This window comes from Danio aesculapii, chromosome 20 (assembly GCF_903798145.1).
Source record: "Danio aesculapii chromosome 20, fDanAes4.1, whole genome shotgun sequence".
Taxonomy (NCBI): Eukaryota; Metazoa; Chordata; class Actinopteri; order Cypriniformes; family Danionidae; genus Danio; species Danio aesculapii.
The window spans coordinates 44,368,095-44,387,387 of record NC_079454.1 but is presented as its reverse complement, the minus strand read 5'-3'; the positions used below and the strand labels follow the sequence as shown (position 1 = coordinate 44,387,387).

Below are 19,293 nucleotides of genomic sequence, written 5' to 3'. Positions count from 1 at the left end.
CGGAGCACTCACACTTAAAACGCACCGGGAAATGGGGGACAAACCCGCCTGGGCACTGTTCGGATAGCCTAGTGTGTGTATATCCTAAGACTAGCAATGTGCGCTATGAAAATATACATAGTAAATAATGATTTCACTGTACTCATAGCTAATAAATAAACTAAATCCAGAGAAACTGAATTTCCAGGTAGTCTCGTGTTTTCCCCCATAGCTGAATATATATAAAACTCTGTTTGAACACCACTAAAACTAACCTGCTGGACTTCGCTTAGTAGGGAATAAGCACTCTGGATCTGGCGCTTGCTCAGTTTTCCCAAAGGCATCTTCTGCAAGTCAATCTGTAGGGGAAAATGGCATCCTGTTACAATCATACTTCTTATGACCACAGATTTTATTTTGATATAAAAGGGAAGTGAACAAACCTCAAACTCCACCATGGCTTTCTTCATGCTCTCCACATCGAAGATCATTCGGATGAGGTCTTGCACAGGTTTGTCCAGCTGAGATTTGGCACCTGCGCTTTCAGTCAACTTCTTCACAGCCTCCTCATCCTAAGTAAATGTGTGAAAACGTACAGAACAGTTTTAGGATAATGAACAATGTATTTGGATCCATTTTGGCCAAGAATTAATATATTTCAAGATAATCTCAAAAAAAAAAAAAAAAGTAGAACCAAAAAGAACCGAAGTATGCAAATGTGCTGAAAATAAATCTTTCTTTATAAAAATGTGATTGCACAACCTGTCTATTATTGTATAATCTATGTCTATAAAAAACAAGAGAGATTTGTCCATCTCTCCGACATACCTTCAGATCCCCAATGCTATATTAAGTTTACATGTAGTATCGCGGAGTAACTATAGGTGTTTTAATTATATCTTTATTGCTTAAATCTTCTGTTTAGTTTTACTTATAATTTAAGTTATCTAAAAATAAGAAATATGTCCTTAGAATATATTTAAAATATATATTTTTGTGTTTTGTATGCATCTTCAAGTAGTAAAAATATATCATTTTATAGTTTTGATTAAGTAACTAGCTTTTGTTTTTGTTATTATTTTATCATTATATATTTTTGAAAGCTTTTTTTAATCATGTTGACAGACCCTAATAATACAAATATTCAACAAATATGTACAGCATGCACATTTCTAGCATTACATTTGAAATCAAACTCATAATAGTATACTATACTAGAATATTAGTATAATATAATAACTATTACAACAGTTGTCTAGTTTGATGCTGTTAAACTTTTTTACCTGTCCGTAGTCAATCTCCAGAGGATAAAATTTATTGGGGTACTTTGTGAAGTTGCTGGAGGCCCAGGCATTTCCTGTCTTTTCCTCATACACACCACAGAAATTGTCCATAGCAGAGTTCTTATCGTAAAACTTGTCCAGTTTGTTTCCTCCAATGGTGGTCCCGACTCGACCCCACGATCTAAACACCCAGTACCTAAAAACAACAATGGAAGAAGTCAAGACAAGAGGCCCAATCTTAATAATTAATTAAACGGGTCATGAACTGCATATTTGTTTTGAGGTTTGATTATATTATTGCAAGATTTTTATACCCAAAAGTAGGATCATAATTTAGATGATCTACAATAAGGTTGTAATAGTTCATTTAATGCTTTTACTAACATAGTCAAACAATGAACCAAACATACAGTACTTATTCATCTTTGTTAATTCTAGTTAATTAAACAGTTAATCATTGTTAGTTCATGTTAACTCAACTGAACTAAATTAATTAATGTTAATGGATTAGTAAATGTTGAACTAATAGTATTTTCGGTAACACAATTAAGGTTGTATTAGTTAATTTTAGTTAATGCATTTACTAACATGAACAAACGATGAAAAATGCTTTTACTACAGTATTTGTTAATGTTAGTTAATGAAATACAGTTGTTCATTGTTAGTTCATTTTAACTCATGGTGCATTAACTAATGTTAGCATGCAGAAATTTGGATGCTAATAATGCATTAGTAATGTTGAACTATGATTAATAAATGCCGTACTAGTGTTGTTCATAATTAGTTCCCGATAGTAAATACATTAACTAATGAAAACTTATTGTAAAGTTTGACTGTATTTTCTTTATCCATTTTTAGACCGTATGATAAATAACTAAATATTTAAGACAGATATATAAAACAGACAAAGCAGTTGTGACACAGATATAATAACAACGATAAAAAAACAAAGAAATCTGTAATATTTTGTAATAAAATTTGTAATATTAGGGTGCTTTCATACCTAGGCATTTATTTCGGAACCTGTCTCGTTTGCCCAGTTAGCGTGGTTCGTTTGGCATATGTGAATCCCGCAAACGCTCTCGGATACACACCAAAACAATCGGTCCGAGACCGTCTGAATGAGGTGGTCTCAGCTATATTGAAACAAACTCAGGAGTGGATCAATTGTAGTGAGAAAGCAATACGATCCAACGAACCAGGCTATATCATAGTGTATTATGGCTATGTAATAGGCATTTATACGGCTATACGAATGAGAATTATGAGTAGGGCGGGATGTCATTCCAACTGGCAAATGTGCGAATACAAAAGTGAAAGCATGCTGAAATATTAATGAGAGCTGTTTATCCATTAGGAAAATTGGCCAAAATTACCATCTGATATTTTTTCCATATTTTAGTCTTATAATATTTTGCATTAGGTCTGTTGTTTTGTTCATTTCTGCACTGACACCTCAAAAAAAAAAAAAAAGATCAACATTGATCTGCTTTGTGATCAGACTGCATTCTCCGCTCATCTGTTATTGTTCTCTATAATTTAAGCCTATGATACAGAACTCTAGCCAATAATTTTTTTTTTTAAGATTGATTGATTCAGTAGATAGATTTTTACAACCCTTGACAACTAAAATGAGACCATGTATGAGAAAGTCTTACCTCTCTGATTTATATTTGGTGACTATGTATGTGGGTGTCAAAATTAAAGTACACCTTTTCGCTTATAATGTCATCATAAATTAAAATAAGACAAAAGACAGCTGAGCGGAGTCCATGGGATAAAACCTGAAACTCTGACCAATGTGAGGAGAGATGTGAAAGCAACCTCAAGCTACTTTATTCATTTATATTACTATATTCAAAACGAAATAAAATTCAAAATATAAAAATTTACAAATTACAATGCACAAAGTGCATACAAAATACCAAAAGGTTGTATCATTTAGTTGTACCATATTTTAACACTTTTCTAAGTGAATATGAACAAACATACAAATCTGCAAGGTTTTAAAGCAGGCATTAATTAAAAGGCCTTACTAAAAAGTCTAAGGAATGCATACAAAGTCTGAAATTACTAAAGAAAAGTGAAAAATAGGACTCAATAGGACTCCTTCACAAAGCTCACCGTTTTTGAACATCATCCTCCAGCAGCTGTAGTTTGTAGTAGGAGTTTGTCCCTCTGACGATGTCCACGAGACCCAGTGTGGCGCTGTAAATCTTCCCATTCTGCTCCAGAACATGAGCACAGTTTTCCAGACCTGAGCAATCAAACCGTGATTAGACATCTGCATAAACAGTACATGACTATATATAATATACCGAGTCGCCTGAATGAGATATGGGGGAAAATGTTAATTACCTGAATCTGGATCTACTGCAGCTCCTCCTTTCACTGTCAGCTTCATTTTCTTTGATTTGCTTCCACCTGCAGGAGGAAGAAAACAAGGTTTTTTTTTTAAGCAAGAGGGTAAAATAAGTCATTTTAAGATCAACAAATTATTTTAAAAATGTTAGTGCTTTTCTGAAATCTGTTGTGTATGTATTTATCTTTTAATACCATATCAGTAGCAATGACGATATTCATGGCAACACTTGTAGTAATATTCAATATATAATTTACAATCATATTTATATTTGTTTCTTAATTATTTATTGTATGAATGTTTGTACAAAAAACAAACAAACATACAAATAAGGGCTCTTTTGTATGTCACTAGGAAACGACTGAATCAGCTGACCTGTATTGTGCACGAGATGTGTTGCTGTCGATGTTATAATTGTAATTTTTAATAATATTGTGATATTCATGATTTTTAAAGTCATACAGCTCTGGATAACTTGACACAGCGACCACAAGTCTCTCCTCCATTATTAAAAGTTCGCCGTAGTCACCTTGACAATACAAACACTGCTGTCACCTCAACAGAAATCCAGCAGTGCTCTCATTTGATTGAACAATGAAAAAGATGCGACTGACGTAACACGCTTTTCCCGCTCGAGCACATCGCGCAACGGCAAAACGTGAGGCAACCAGGGCACATAAGCAGCGTGTAAAAACACTTGCGGCCGTTAGTAAACCATTCAACTGATGCCCCTCTCAAAAAGCGCGTTCGCTGTGATCAGCCCCTTATGCAGCGCAAAATCTTAGTATTTTTTTCCTCACTGCCGCACGCCAGAGACCCGGCACTTTAAGCCCTGTTGCTATGTTAACGGTAATGTCTGGTCAACTATATGATCTGGTCCCAATCATATAGCAGATCCATGCAATGTGACTTTTGCAGACTTGCACATTGCAATATCGATGTTGAAATTATAAGTTGTGCAGCTCTAATACAAACAACACTGATAAAAAGTCATATAAGTTTTCAATTTGATCGATGACACCTTTTTTGAAATCTGTTGTTATAATGATTTAAAACAGAATACCATTATAAACCAAAAGATACAAAAAAACGGTTCATTAATTATGATAAAGTCAAATCAATCTTTATTTTGAAATTTTTTTGACATATAATGCATTTTAAAACTAGCAGTGTCTTGTTTAACCTTTCAAATAGCGCTTGTGAAAATAAAATGTCAAAATATAGGTGAAAATTATATTTACATAAATATAAAAAATTAAACATACTTAATCTGTTCTGTTGTATACGAATATATTCAACAGAACAAGTGATCACATTAATATTATTATAATGGAAGAATTAAAATTTTTACATTTGGAATATTAAAAATTGGGGCAAATCTGTAATTATGTAAATCCTAGTACTTTGAATGATAATGAAGCACAAAGATGATGTTTAAGGAGTAAACAGTGTAAATACTATATTAATGTCATTAAATTCTTTTGCTATAAATATGAATGACAAGATTTCTTGCTTTATAAATAGTTGTTACACTGGATAATTGAGTGGATGTCTTCAGTAAATCATTTTAAAACATATGATGGTTATTACTTTTACCTCAGAAAATAATTTACTAAGGAGGACCAAATCTAATGTACAGAAGAAAAGTGAATTGCATTTTTTCCACCCTTAATTATTGCACAATTGAAGTATCATATTGAAGTAAAATGTGTTGCAAATCTAATTTATTGTCTTAAGTTAGTAAAGTATAATTTAATAATTAAATTACATAAATAATTAAATGATTAAAACCTCAACCTTCACCCAAAACTGAATATTCTGTCATCATTTACTCAGCATTCCCTGTCAAAAGCCTGTTTTAGTGTCTTTCTTCTGTTAAAAACAAAGTTATTTTGAAGAATGCTGCAAACCTTAGATCACTGACTTCCATAGTATTTGTTTTTCCTACTGCGAATGGAATGTCATTGGTTACAGGTTTTCAGGATTTTTATAACAGCTTTGAGTTTCTTCTGTTGAACACAAGGTACATTATTTTGAAAAATGTTGAAAACCTGGAACCATTAAGTTTCATAGTATTTGTTTTTCCTACTGTGGAATTCAATGGTTACAGGTTCTCAGGATTTTTCTAAATAGCTTTGAGAATGTTTCTTCTGTTGAATACACAATAAGATATTTTGAAAAATGTTGAAAACCGGTAACCATTGACTTCCATAGTATTTGTTTTTCCTACTGTGGTAGTCTCTGGTTACAGGTTCTCAGGATTTTTTAACAGCTTTGAGTTTCTTTCTTCTGTTGAACACAAAACAAGTTACCTTGAAAAATGCCGAAAACCTGTAATCACCGACTTCCACAGTAGGAAAAGCAAATGCTATGGAAGTCAATGGTTACAGATTTTCAGCATATTTCAAAACAGCTTTGAACTTCTTTCATCTGTTGGAAAAAAAAAAGTTATTTAGAAAAATGCTGCAAACCTGTAACCACTGACTTCCATACCATTTGTTATTCCTACTGCAGAAGTCAATGGTTACAGGTTTCTAACATTATTCGAAACAGTTTATTAAGTGTTTACAACAGAAAAAGAAAACTCTAAAGTTCTGAAACCACTTAAGGGTGAGTAAACGTTTATTTTTGTGTGAACTATCCCTTTGCATCAGTTACTTTATACGTAAATCTGGAGAAACGTCTAACCTTCCTCCTCTTTGACTTTGCCGGTGCTCTTTGAGGAATGAGCTCCGGTAGATTTGGTGGCCGCGGCTGCAGCTGGGGCTTCGACTTTAACTTCAGCGCCCCAGGGGGAGATGGCGTGCAGAGAGATGAGCTCCTGAAGGGCCTTGCCGGACTCCTTGATGTCAGTAAGGAAATCATCGGCCACCACGCGAACACCTGCGTCTCTCACCTCCTCCATCTTCTTACTCATCTTCTCGATCTCCTCTGAGAGACGGCAGGAACAGAGCAGAACATTAATGACGTTTGCAAAACAACAAATACATAAGCTGGAAAAAAAAATCTGAAAGCAAATGAGCATTTCCAGCATTATGGAAGTGACATTTGCACTAAAAACTCAGAAAATGAATTCAAATAGAAAATACATGGTAATTTTATATTGAAACATCTGTTTATAATTTACAAACGTTATGAGATCGGAAAAAATATCAATTTGTAAACATTTTTACAAATTTTTTTATAAGGCAGGGTTGTCAAAATACAATCGATACAAAAAATTTTAAAAACCTCCATTTCCTGCTAACATTTAAGCACTGTTGAGCACACTCTTAAACTCTGCTGATATGCCATTGTGTTCATATGCTCAACAAAAATGACTGTGATTGGCCGTGAAGGTCATCAGTTCACTGAACTCACCGCTGTTTACTGAGTGTAACCACAGATACAGGGACACAGGAGCGTTTTAAAGTCTATTAGCTGACATACGAGCGATCTGCTGATGAATACACTCACTAGCCACTTTATTGGGTTCACCTGTCCAAAGGCTCGTTAACGCAAATTACTAATCAGCCAATCACATGGCAGCAACTTAATGCATTTAGTCATGTAGACATGGTCAAGACGATCTACTGCAGTTCAAGCCGAGCATCAGAATGGGGAAGAAAAGTGATTTAAATGACTTTGAACGTGGCACAGTTGTTGGTGCCAGACTGGTTGGTCTGAGTATTTCAGAAACAGCTGATCTACTGGGATTTTCACGCACAACCATCTCTAGGGTTTGGTTAGAAATAGAGAAAATATCCAGTGAGCGGCAGTTCTGTGGGCACAAATGCCTTGTTGATGCCAGAGGTCAGAGGAGAATAGCCAGACTGGTTCAAGCTGATAGAAAGGCAACAGTAGCTCTGTTTCCATCCACCTATTTGTATGCGCATTTTGGATATGCCCATTAAAAACCAGTTGATAGAAACGCCATGATGCGTATATATTTTAAAAATGCGCATAAAAAACTTATGCGCATAACTGAGTAGGATAAACTTTTTTTCGGTAAGACAAGATGCGCATAAACTACGATGGAAACACTTTTACCGCACAAATTTCAGTATGCGCATTTAAAAAGGTCATGTGATTTTGTGATAAGAGATCATGTGATGCATCAGATTGCATCAGTGGTTCAGGTTGGTGGTGGTGGTGTAATGGTGTGGCGGATATTTTCCTGGCACACTTTGACATAATTATGGCTCGTTTCCACTGACTGGTACGGTACGGTTCGGTTTGGCATGGGTCACCTTTATCAAGCTTGCGTTTCCACTAACAAGGGTACCCTTTTGGTGGGCGTGGTGTATGACAGAAAGTTTCAGTCGACGTCATTCTAGCTCGAGGAAATGTCTACAATAAAGCTGTAGGGGTCACTTACATATCATATGAGAAGCTCTTCTCACAAAACAGATGCTTCATACCAATAAATACTTGTGTAGAAATGTTTCTTACTAACTTTTCAATGAACATGAGGTGATTATAACTGCAGATCAATGACAGTGCGAAACAGCCTACTGTAACGTCTGTAATTATATTAAATAACTAAATAAATGAACATGTATAAACACATAAAGCCCTTTACAGTCTCTGATATGTTCCCAACTACAGAAGAACCACATATAGCAGACATTTCGCCCGTATTTAGGTTCAAAACAACACAAAATATAGCCCACAGTCAGTGAAAACCTCTCATCTGTGTCTGTAATCTTCAGCAGCACATGTAACCTTTGTTAGACATTCCATCATTTCCAGTTCATATTAGTCCAAAATGTGAATATAATAAGTTAGTTATACATGGCATTTTGTTCATGTTTGCTGAAAAATAATGTGCTCTTTTTTTTCTGGCTTCTCCTTTGCTTTTTTCGCGCTTCACTCTCGGGTTTGTCAGTGTCTGACAGGATCGGGGTTCAAAAGCAGGTCAATAATCAAGCGCAGGTTATTATCATCAGCTCAAGAAGTTTTTTATTTCAGATATAATGCTAGACGCGCGTGAGCGCTAGCAAGAAAGCGAAACCGCTTGCGCCTCAGACTGGCTCGTAAAAAACTACGGGGCACAGGGTAAATCTGCTCTTCTTCTTGGCTTTGTGGCTGTTCATCAAGATGATGACAAGGTTTGTTTGAGCCCCGGTCGACCATGGCTCGTTATTATATGTATTTATAATTCCGCTGTAATGTCTCGGCTCGTCGGCTGTGTATTTTAAACATGGCGGGGTTTTTGTTTTCATTCTGGCTTGTTGCTTAAGCGAATGACGTATCTCTGTAAACCAATAGCGTTCAGCTGCGCGTGTGGCTCCGCCTTTTGGTACCCTTTCTCGTGTTTGGTACCCTTTCGAAAGGGTGCCGAAAAAGTGGTACGGTACGCCTTTTGACAGTGGAAACGGCCATAGAAACGTACCAAACCGAACCGTACCACTCAGTGGAAACCGGCCATTAGTACCAATTGAGCATTGTGTCAACGCCCCAGCCTGCCCGAGTATTGTTGCTGACCATGTCCATCCCTTTATACACACTAAGTAAACATCTTCTGATGGCTACTTCCAGCAGGATAACTCGCCATATCAGAAAGTGTGAATCATCTCAAGACTGGTTTCTTGAACTAGTAAAGTGTACCTAATAAAGTGGCCAGTGAGTGTACATATAAATGTATGCCTAATATCAGATGGCCAGAAAGTGATAAAATGTTTTTATAAATGGTTAAAATATTGGTGTCAGTGATGCAGCAAGTCCAGAGATTGTTGTGTACACCATGATTTTATAGAAAATTCACTTTAATGTGTCATGGGACTAAAAAGTGTTCATAAACAAATATTTTCTCAATTCAAATGTGTAGCTGCTTGGACCAGGAAACAATATTTCCTATGCCACGACTTATCAAGCAGATTAGGACCACTTGTAGGAAGCACTTTCATTCAGCCTGTCTATTGTTTTTTTAGTTAGTACAGTAATATTTTACCAAGCATAATTTCACAAACTAAAACCAGACCATTGACCATTAAAACCCTATTCTTTACATTTTAAACCACTTTATGTACAAGCTAATGTATTTAGTCTATTTTTGTGGATTTTGTCTAAATCTACAAGGAGTATAGCCTGTGAGAAAGCAAATTAACGTGTACTCGTGTTTTAAATATTGCTTGTTTCTAGTTTTATAAAAAACAAGAGGAAAAAAGGCTTGTAAAAATCTGGCAAACAGAATCTGTGTGTGTAAAATCGAGATCTGAGCATTATATTGGCCAATATAGGACAGCTAGATTTGCATTATACTGGGCACCGCTTACTTTATTCAGTCTGCACTGTGAACAAAAATTGTGTGTATTTAGCTTGCTGGAGTTTGTGAAAAAGCTGCAGATCATCACTCACTCTTGCTGCTGATGCAGAGTGCAGCTTTGGTGGCCGTGCCTGTGATTTTTCCTCCCAGTTCTTCCACAAATTTCTTCAGATCATCTTTGTTCTTACTGAGCTTTCCCACAGCCAGCAGCTTCATTCCAGTCAGAGGCTTATCTAGAAAATACAAGATGACAAAAAAATACACTATTTATAAAATGAGCATATATCTACACAGTCAATTTTCAGCCCTTCCAAACATAATAAATCTGAAGCTGACGGTTCAGTACATGACCATTATGTCATGACATCACCTGGGTGTCCATACACACTTTTCTACATTCATCTTGCGGTCAGTTTAGATGACTCCGTTCAGTCAAGAAATGTTGCATACTTTAATTTCAGAATTGTATTTCAGTGTTGTTACTGTAAGCTAAAACCATAACAAAAATCTTACTTGTTAACTGAAAGCTGAAATCAAAAATAAAAAACAGGGATGAAATCCTCCCCAGTAAAAAACAAAAACACACTGCAAAAATAGCCTACAATTAAAAATAGATTTGAGATATAAATATAAAGATATAACTACATATTTTCACTATAAAAAATTTTAAATGCAGCATTTCTTTAACTTCAGCAGTTAATTTACACTACTGTTAACTAAAATAAATAAATGTTTTTTATTCATATAAATAAATATGAAATAAAATATTAGAAGTCAATGATTTAATTCGATTTTTTCAAGACATTTTTTAGATCAGATTCAACTTTATTGTCATTAAACATGTACAAGTACAAGGCAACAAAATGCAGTTGAGGTCTATCCAGTAGTGCAATAGCAGCAAGTGTAGGATACAGGTTAAAGTTATAAAGTGCAGTTGTAGAAAAACTATGGTGATATTTACAAATGAATGTATTATGAACATTATATACAGGCTGTATTAGCTATGAACAGAGATTTACAATAGATGAATATATGTACAGGCTGCTATTAATAATAATAATAATAATAAGTGTGCAGATAGATATGAACATAATTACAAATGTAGAAGGGTATTGGTATGTACGCAATTACAAACGTACATGTACAGTGTGTATGCACCATTCAAAATGAACCAATCAGCACAATGTACTGCAATGAATATGTGGAATTTTTAAATGCGTCTAAAATGATTAAACATGATTTTAATAAAAATACTAAATAGTACAAAAGAAAGAAATATATTAATGTTAAAGTACTGAAATGACTATAACTATAAAAACAGCTTTAGCACAAAACACTTTAAAAATATACTAGAAAAAAATTCTAGTTGTAAAGATACAAATAAAATGATTTTTTTGTGAACTATCCTTTATCCTTTGTTTTAAAGCAATTTGTGTTTGTTAACTTAAACAAAATAAGCTTTTGTTAACAAATAAATCTTAAATTAAATAAAAAATAATTGGATGAAATAAAAAACAACTTGAGATAATAGACTGCAAGCTAAAAAAATAAATAAAACCCAAGCTAAAATAACAAAACAAAACAAAAAAAAGAACACTTACTACTACTTACTACTAAAGTGTTATTACTTTAAACAATAATAAAATATGGTTTGAATTTTTTGGTTTAAATAAAATCTAACCTAACCTGGTTTTTAACACAATAATTAAAAGTTCATCTAAAATATTGCATGAAGAATTTTGCTATTACTGTTCATTTATTTATAACAAAATAACAACAATCACGAATAGTATACAAGCAATACAAAATGTATCTAACTTCCAATGATTATTTGCATATGCATCTGCTGTTGATAGATTGATTGAGCATCTGTGTGTGTGTGTCTGACCTGCAGGTGCCTCAGTGAGGTTTTTACTGGCAGTGGACACACTTGAAGCAGCTGAAGTAGTAGAACCAGATGATGGGGTGGCAGCAGCTGGAGGAGCGTCTTTAGGAAACACACGGTCCTGTCGCTTGAACTTAAACTTCTTAAGGAACGAGATTTCACTGAACTCCTGAAGAGGATTAACAGAGTATTTAAACATGTTTATCAGTAATGTCAATATTTATCTTATTCTGAACAAGATGATATAGGGATGAGAATGTCATATTAATTAGCTGATAATGGCTTAAAATGTAAAGATTGGAATCAGCGTGATATTAAAAATAATGCAGATATACCTTGCTGTTAATATGACTTTTTGATTTTGATTTCCAAAGATTTGAGCCCATCATTTAATGTAATTATGTAAAGCCGTGTAAACATTTTTAGTCACTTTTTAATTTCAGTAAAATTATTGAATGATTTGCAGATGTTTATATGACTTAAATGCATTTGGTTTGTCCAGTGTAATTGTGATGTTCATGTCGAATAAACAAATAAAAAAGGTTACGTACAATGCAGATTTTAGTAGATATACTTCATGAAAGACTTGCTTTGTTTACTAAATAAGTGGTTCAAATAATGAGATTTGCATTGAAAACCTTAAATAAAAGTGAAAAAAGTGATTTTTTTTAGTTTTTAGTGACTATACACTCAATTATACGCTTCATAATTATTCCACATAAATATGCAAATTTTGTACTAAATTCTGCACAGAAATGGCAAAAAAAAATGTCCACAGATTTTGTGTGGCCCCAATTGTTCAGGATATAAATATTGAATTTATTAACATAAACAAACATCTTCTCAAATACATTCATGTATACAGAGATTTAAAGTTTTCCTCCCTTATCCCTTTCATGTTCCCGTTGAACATGTTAGAGTACACAGATAAATTAATGAACATCCTTTTTTAATATAAATCCATGTTCACAAGGGGTGTCCCAAACCTGCTCCTGGAGCTCCAGTGTCCTACATAATTTAGTTCCAACCCCAATTAAACACACCTGAAACAGTTAATCAAGCTCTTTCTAAGTATACTTGAAACTTCCTGGCAGGTGTGTTAAAGCAAGTTAGAGCTAAACTATGCAAGACAGCGGGCCACCAGGACTGAGTTTGGGCACCCCTGACATAAAGGTTCTGACCTACAGGGCATGTTAGAATCAGAATAATAAAAGCAAGAGATTAAAATTGTCATAATTTTCCTCAATCTCCACTTATTCCAAATTTCCTTTTCATTTGAACCCAATTAAGGGTTTTAACATTCTTCAAAATATCTTCTTTTTGATCAACAAAAAAAGAAACTTAGAGGTTTGGAAGCACTTGAAGGAGAGTAAATTGTGATCAATTTACATTTTTGAGAGAACTATCAACAAGTGTTGAAATTCACATTACAGACAGGTCTACTGACCTTAGGAGTGACCCAGTCTTTTCGGTCAGGCGTCTGAGTCTTGAATACACATTTAGTCCAAGCAGAGATGTCTCCAGTACAGTAATACGCATCACTTTTAAAAACAAGCTGCCCTTTGCAAGTCTCACAAGGCTTCAGGGACCCAAATGCCATGCAGTCTGATAGGCGATCCACAATCTGTCAATTATAAAGTCACATTATTCATTACAGAAACGACAACTAAAAAGAAAATCTGCATGACTGATCAGTTATGATCCTTTATTAGTTTTTAAATTGTGGACATTATGGAGTCAGTCTCTCCCTTGAAAAAAACAAACAAAAATGTGAAAATAATTCTAATCAAAGACATGGCAAAACCCGTGCATCTCTGAACCACTGTAATGTTTTGTTCCTGAATTAAACTTGTTCTTTTTGTTGTTGTTTTTTTACTAATGAAGTGGGTTAGACGTAGACGTAGACATATCAATGATCCATTCATAAAGACAGTCACTTGCTTAATTTCTAAACGAATCAGGTGTTTTAAACAAATCATTTGACTGAATAATTCACTCATTTAAAGGGATAGTTCACACCAACTAAATTGTCTTTCTTAATTGTTTAAGATGAATTCTTACACTATTTTATAGTTGTGTAAGGGATCACAAATCCCACAGGTCGGATCACATTATGGTTTTTTTAGTCACGGATCAGCCAAAAAGGGGAGGAGACAAATGTAATTTGCTTTCCATTTATTACAAAAACAGTACTGCAAGAAACTTTTGGTTTTAACAAACTGTAATATTATTAAAAATTAAATAAATAAATGATCAGTTGAATAAAAATATTCAGTTCTGTGAAAAATTCACTGTTATTCACTGATTACGCTAAATGTATATATATAACATTATAATTTGTACAACTCAGATTTATTTGTAGTCTCATTTTCAATAAATGATTGCTATTCACTCATAAAACTTCATCGAATCAACCGTGATCCGTTACACCCCAACTATTTTATTCAAAAAAACTTTACTGAATTTTAAGATTATTTTACTATATTATTCATATTCATTTTCTACATTTCTTTATTTTTGCACTAATTTTTATAGAAGTACAGTAAATAACATTACGGCTGAATGTCTGATAATAAAATGTCAGATAATAGAAAGAAGGTTAGTAATATACACAACTGTTTCTACAAATACACACTCAGGTAGCAGTTCAGTACTCGGTAAAGGCCGATACCTTGAGCTCGGGTATCAGAATCATTATTAAGAAGAGGAAAAGGGCATCGTAAAATCCCAAGTAAAAATTGTGACCTACGAACTATCTTCTTCAGACAGGGACTTGCTGCCACCTACTGGTGCTTTTAAGGGTTAATTTATTTTTCTAGGGTTAAACCAGCCAATGAATCGAAACAAAAACGATTTATTAATTTATCACTATCAAAATAAATAAATAAATATAAATAATGAATAAATCAAAATGTTTTAATTACAATTATCAATATTGCATTACCCTTGCCTATACAGTTTTTCTGTATTGCATTCTTACATTTGACTCTCCAGAAGGAACTTCCTGACTGTTAGCAATTAGCAGTTCCTTCATGTCGTTGATGGAGCAGAACTTCTTCAGCTTGTCCTTAATTCCCCAGATCAGCTGGCTTTGATCCTAGAATACATCAAAAAGCATTACCAGCCTGATATACACATATTGGCCACTTTATTAGGTACAACTGCTCGTTAATGCAAATTTCTAATCAGCCAATCACATGGTAGCAACTCAGGCATGTAGACATGGTCAAGACGGATGGCTGTCGTTCAAACCGGGCATCAGAATAGGGAAGAAAGGTGATTTAAGGGACTTTGAATGTGGCATGGTTGTTAGGGCCAGACAGGCTGGTCTGACTATTTCAAAACCTGCTCATCTACTGGGATTTTCATGCACAACCATCTCAAAATTGGACAAAAGAAGATTAGAAAAACGTTGCCTGGTCGAATAAGTCTCGATTTCTGCTGCGACATTCGGATGGTAGGGTCAGAATTTGGCGTCAACAACATGAAAGCATGGATCCATGGTTTCTTGAACATAATATATAATGATAATGAGTTCACTATACTCAAATGGCCCCCACAGTCACCAGAACTCAATCCAATAGAGCACATTTGGGATGTGGTGGAACAGGAGATTCGCATCATGGATGTGCAGCCGACAAATCTGTAGCAAATGCGTGATGGTATTATGTCTGAATGAAGACCCCATTTTGTCTTCAGCAGTGCTGAAGACAAAATGGGGTCCAACCCAGTACTAGTAAGGTGTACCTAATAAAGTGGCCAGTGAGTGCATTTTCTAAAATAAATTTTCTAATATCAGTAGCATTAATCACTGGAAGCAAACCATCTGAATCTCCAGACATCAAATTACTATGAAATGGACAGGTCTCTTCCGGTTACAGACAAATAAGTAATAATAGTAAATAAAATGCGTTCAAATGTGTAGTCATGTAACAAAAATAAAATAAAAACTGTGAAAACTAAATAAGATTTACTTGTTTGGCAATTTGCAAATTTTATCTCAATTCAAAAATCCTACCTTTAGATTTTGCTCTAGTTTTTCATCTTCCTTCTTCTGTTTTTTAGAAACTCCTCCATCTACTTCATCAGCTTTTCTCTTCCTAAGACAGACATACAAAAACTACAAGATTAGATAAATAAATTAGAGAAAACAGCAAAATACATAATCCAATATATCGTTTCTAAATGAGAACATTTAAATATGCTGCAAAACAAACTCAAAGTTTCTTATGCTGAAGGGTCAACAGCAATATTCATTTCTGGAGAATGATGGTAAATTGTATAGCTCAGCAATTATTCATTAGCGTTGTTACTGTTTGCTAAAACTATTACAATTTGCTTTTGTTTAATGTTAAATAAACAGTATATAATTACTTCATTTTCCAGGTAACATTTCTAACACTTTAAATAAGGTCTATGTACTAATTTTACTTAAACCTGAAAAAACAACAACAAAGATATTAGAAACAAGAAGTACATTAAAATTTAACTGTTATACAAGTCTGAGTGCTCATCTGATGAAGCTCAGTTAGATAACTTCTTTCAGTCCCTTAACATTCCCTCAATCGACTCTGAAACTTCTTCCAGGTTGGATGTGCCCTTTTCAGTAGAAGAAGTTAAAAAGGCATTGTCAGCTATGCAGAATGGGAAATGCCCTGGGCCCGATGGATTTCCTACTGAGTTTTTCAAGGCCTTTGCTGATAAGCTTTCTCCACTACTCTTAAATATGTTTAATGACTCCTTAGAATCTGGCACACTACCTCTCACTCTTAGACAGGCCACAATTTCTCTTATTTTAAAGAAAGGAAAGGATCCCCTTTCCTGCAGTAATTATCGCCCCATTTCCCTGTTATGTGTGGATGTTAAAATCCTAGCTAAGATGCTGTCAAAGCGTTTAGAAGATATTTTGCCCTCAATTGTCTCCTCCGATCAAACAGGGTTTGTAAAGGGTAGACATTCTTTCCACAATATTAGACGTTTATTTGATATTTTATACTCTCCCTCTACTTCAATATCCCCAGAATTGGTTATTTCAATGGATGCGGAAAAGGCTTTGATCGCGTGGAGTGGCCTTATTTATTTTACTCATTAAAAAAATTTGGATTTGGCAGTAAGTTTATGTCATGGATTAAACTTCTTTATGCCCTTCCCCTGGCCCGTGTCCGTACCAATAATGATTATTCTGATTATTTCCCTTTGGAGCGTGGCACTCGTCAGGGTTGTCCACTCTCACCCTTACTGTTTGCCATTGCTATTGAGCCACTGGCGATAGCTCTCAGGTCCAGCCATATGAAGGGAATTATTAGAGGAGACTCAGTGCACAAACTGTCCCTTTATGCGGATGATCTTTTACTTTTTGTTTCTGACCCGGACCAATCTATACCTTGTGTGTTGGACCTGCTGAAGGAATTTGGGCTAGTATCAGGATATAAACTAAATTTTCATAAAAGTGAACTTTTGCCTATAAATTCTGCAGCTGAAGCATACCAACTTTCTAAACTCCCATTTAAAATATCACTTGATAATTTTACATATTTGGGCATATGTACAACCAAGAATTACTCAGATCTGTTTAAAAGTAATTTCTCTTTTTTGATGGATAGAGTGTCTGAAGATTTTCATCGTTGGTCTCTGTTGCCCCTATCACTTGCTGGTAAGATAAATTGTATTAAAATGAACATACTGCCCAAGTTTCTTTATCTTTTTCAATGCATACCAATTTTTATTCCAAAACATTTCTTTAATTCCCTTGATAGTGCCATCTCTCATTTTATCTGGAATGGAAAAACTCCTAGAATTTGAAAAGGCATATTACAAAAAAATAAGGAGTTGGGTGGATTAGCATTACCAAATTTCCTGTTTTATTACTGGTCTGCAAATATCCGCAACATGCTATTCTGGCAACTTTCTAATGCTGAACCTCCTGCTTGGTTAAGGATTGAGGAGGCTTCATGTGGCACTCCCTCACTCACTTCTTTTATGCCTACCCATGCCATTTTCACCATCACAGTATTCTAAAAATATTTTAGTTAAAAATTGTCTTAAGATCTGGGTTCAGCTCAGACGTCACTTCAATTTACAGATCACACCTCTTCTATGTCCTGTTCACTCGAACCCTCTTTTTCCTCCCTCGCTTAATGATAAGGCTTTTGTAACATGGGTGAGATGTGGAATTGTTTCTATCAAAGACCTCTACATTGATAATATCTTTGCGTCATTTGAACAACTAACTCAAAAGTATAGTCTACCAAAGTCACAACTTTTCAGATATTTTCAGATTCGGGATTTTGTCCGTAAATACTTTCCCGGTTTCCCTACTATACCACCATCCACCCTGATCGATACCATCTCTAATATTAATCCTGGTCAAAATGGAGCCATCTCTAAAATATACAACTCCTTGCTCACGTCTCATACTTCTACATCTGAAAATTTGCGTTTTATTTGGGCTAGGGATCTTAACATAGACATAAAAGATCTTTGGTCAACAATTTTACAAAAGGTCCATACATCATCTGTATGTGCTCGCCATGGGATTCTACAGTGCAAAGTAGTTCACAGAGTTCACTGGTCTAAGTGTAAACTGGCTCGCATGTTCCCTGCTATTGATCCAACCTGTGACAAATGTCATGCTGAACCTGCAAATCTAGTTCACATGTTTTGGACCTGTCCAGCTCTGTTTCCTTTTTGGGAGTCTGTTTTTGATTCATTTTCAGCAATTACATCTATTAATATTGATCCTTCTCCGTTAATTGGCCTGTTCGGAGTTCTTCCCCCTGACTGTGAGTTACCATTTTATTTTTCTGAATTAATAGCTTTTCTGTCATTATTAGCTAGGCGGTGCATTTTGTTGCAGTGGAAGTCACCTCAACCCCCATCCCATACTCAGTGGATTAAAGATGCCTTATTTTTTGTTAAATTAGAAAAAATTAAACATAGTCTTCGAGGTTCAGTGGTCAAATTTTCTAATATTTGGTTGCCTTTTTTGGAACATGTTAAATCTCTGAGACTTGAGGCAATTACTGTGGAGTGAAGGGTTGCCATTCTTGCATTTTTGTTTTGATCTGTGTTTCCAGTTGAGTATTAGTGCTGCTGATATAGCACAAACATACAACTTTTTCTTGACATAGAACCACAAGTTTTAAGAATGTGCCACCCTCCAGCCTATTTAGTTTAATACACTTTCCTTTTTCTCTCGCTTTTTTTTTTTTTTTTTTTTTTTTTTCTTGTTTTTTTTGTTTATTTTAAAATTTCTTTTCTATTTTTTTTATTTGTTTATTTTATTATTATTGTTTATTTTACTCAATACACCATGCTGTCAACCTCAACGTCTGGTACAGACCTGTTTAAATGCTCAATTTGAAAATTGATTTATGCACATCATATAGTGTTTATGCATGTCATATACTGTGTGTCGCACAATATGAGGGTTATAGTGTGGTTTATTATTATTTTTTTTTTAATCAATGTTGTACTGTTATATATATATTTTTTTCTGTTTGTACTGTTATTGTCTCTTTTTACTTTGTTAACTGTC

At 34.5% G+C, this 19,293-nt stretch overlaps 1 protein-coding gene across 1 annotated transcript in view; it reads right to left on the bottom strand.

The window, feature by feature from the left end:
* parp1 (poly (ADP-ribose) polymerase 1) overlaps positions 1–19,293 on the bottom strand; it is a 45,520-nt gene that overhangs the window by 8,698 nt on the left and 17,529 nt on the right. Inside the window, exons 5-15 of the mRNA XM_056481326.1 lie at positions 15,775–15,856; positions 14,737–14,853; positions 13,204–13,380; positions 11,760–11,925; positions 9,964–10,104; positions 6,313–6,555; positions 3,621–3,686; positions 3,387–3,519; positions 1,263–1,458; positions 423–551; positions 255–338 (exon numbers count right to left, since the gene is read on the bottom strand). Of these exons, the coding sequence (XP_056337301.1) occupies positions 255–338; positions 423–551; positions 1,263–1,458; positions 3,387–3,519; positions 3,621–3,686; positions 6,313–6,555; positions 9,964–10,104; positions 11,760–11,925; positions 13,204–13,380; positions 14,737–14,853; positions 15,775–15,856 (1,534 nt within the window). The remainder of the gene's footprint in view (positions 1–254; positions 339–422; positions 552–1,262; positions 1,459–3,386; positions 3,520–3,620; positions 3,687–6,312; positions 6,556–9,963; positions 10,105–11,759; positions 11,926–13,203; positions 13,381–14,736; positions 14,854–15,774; positions 15,857–19,293) is intronic.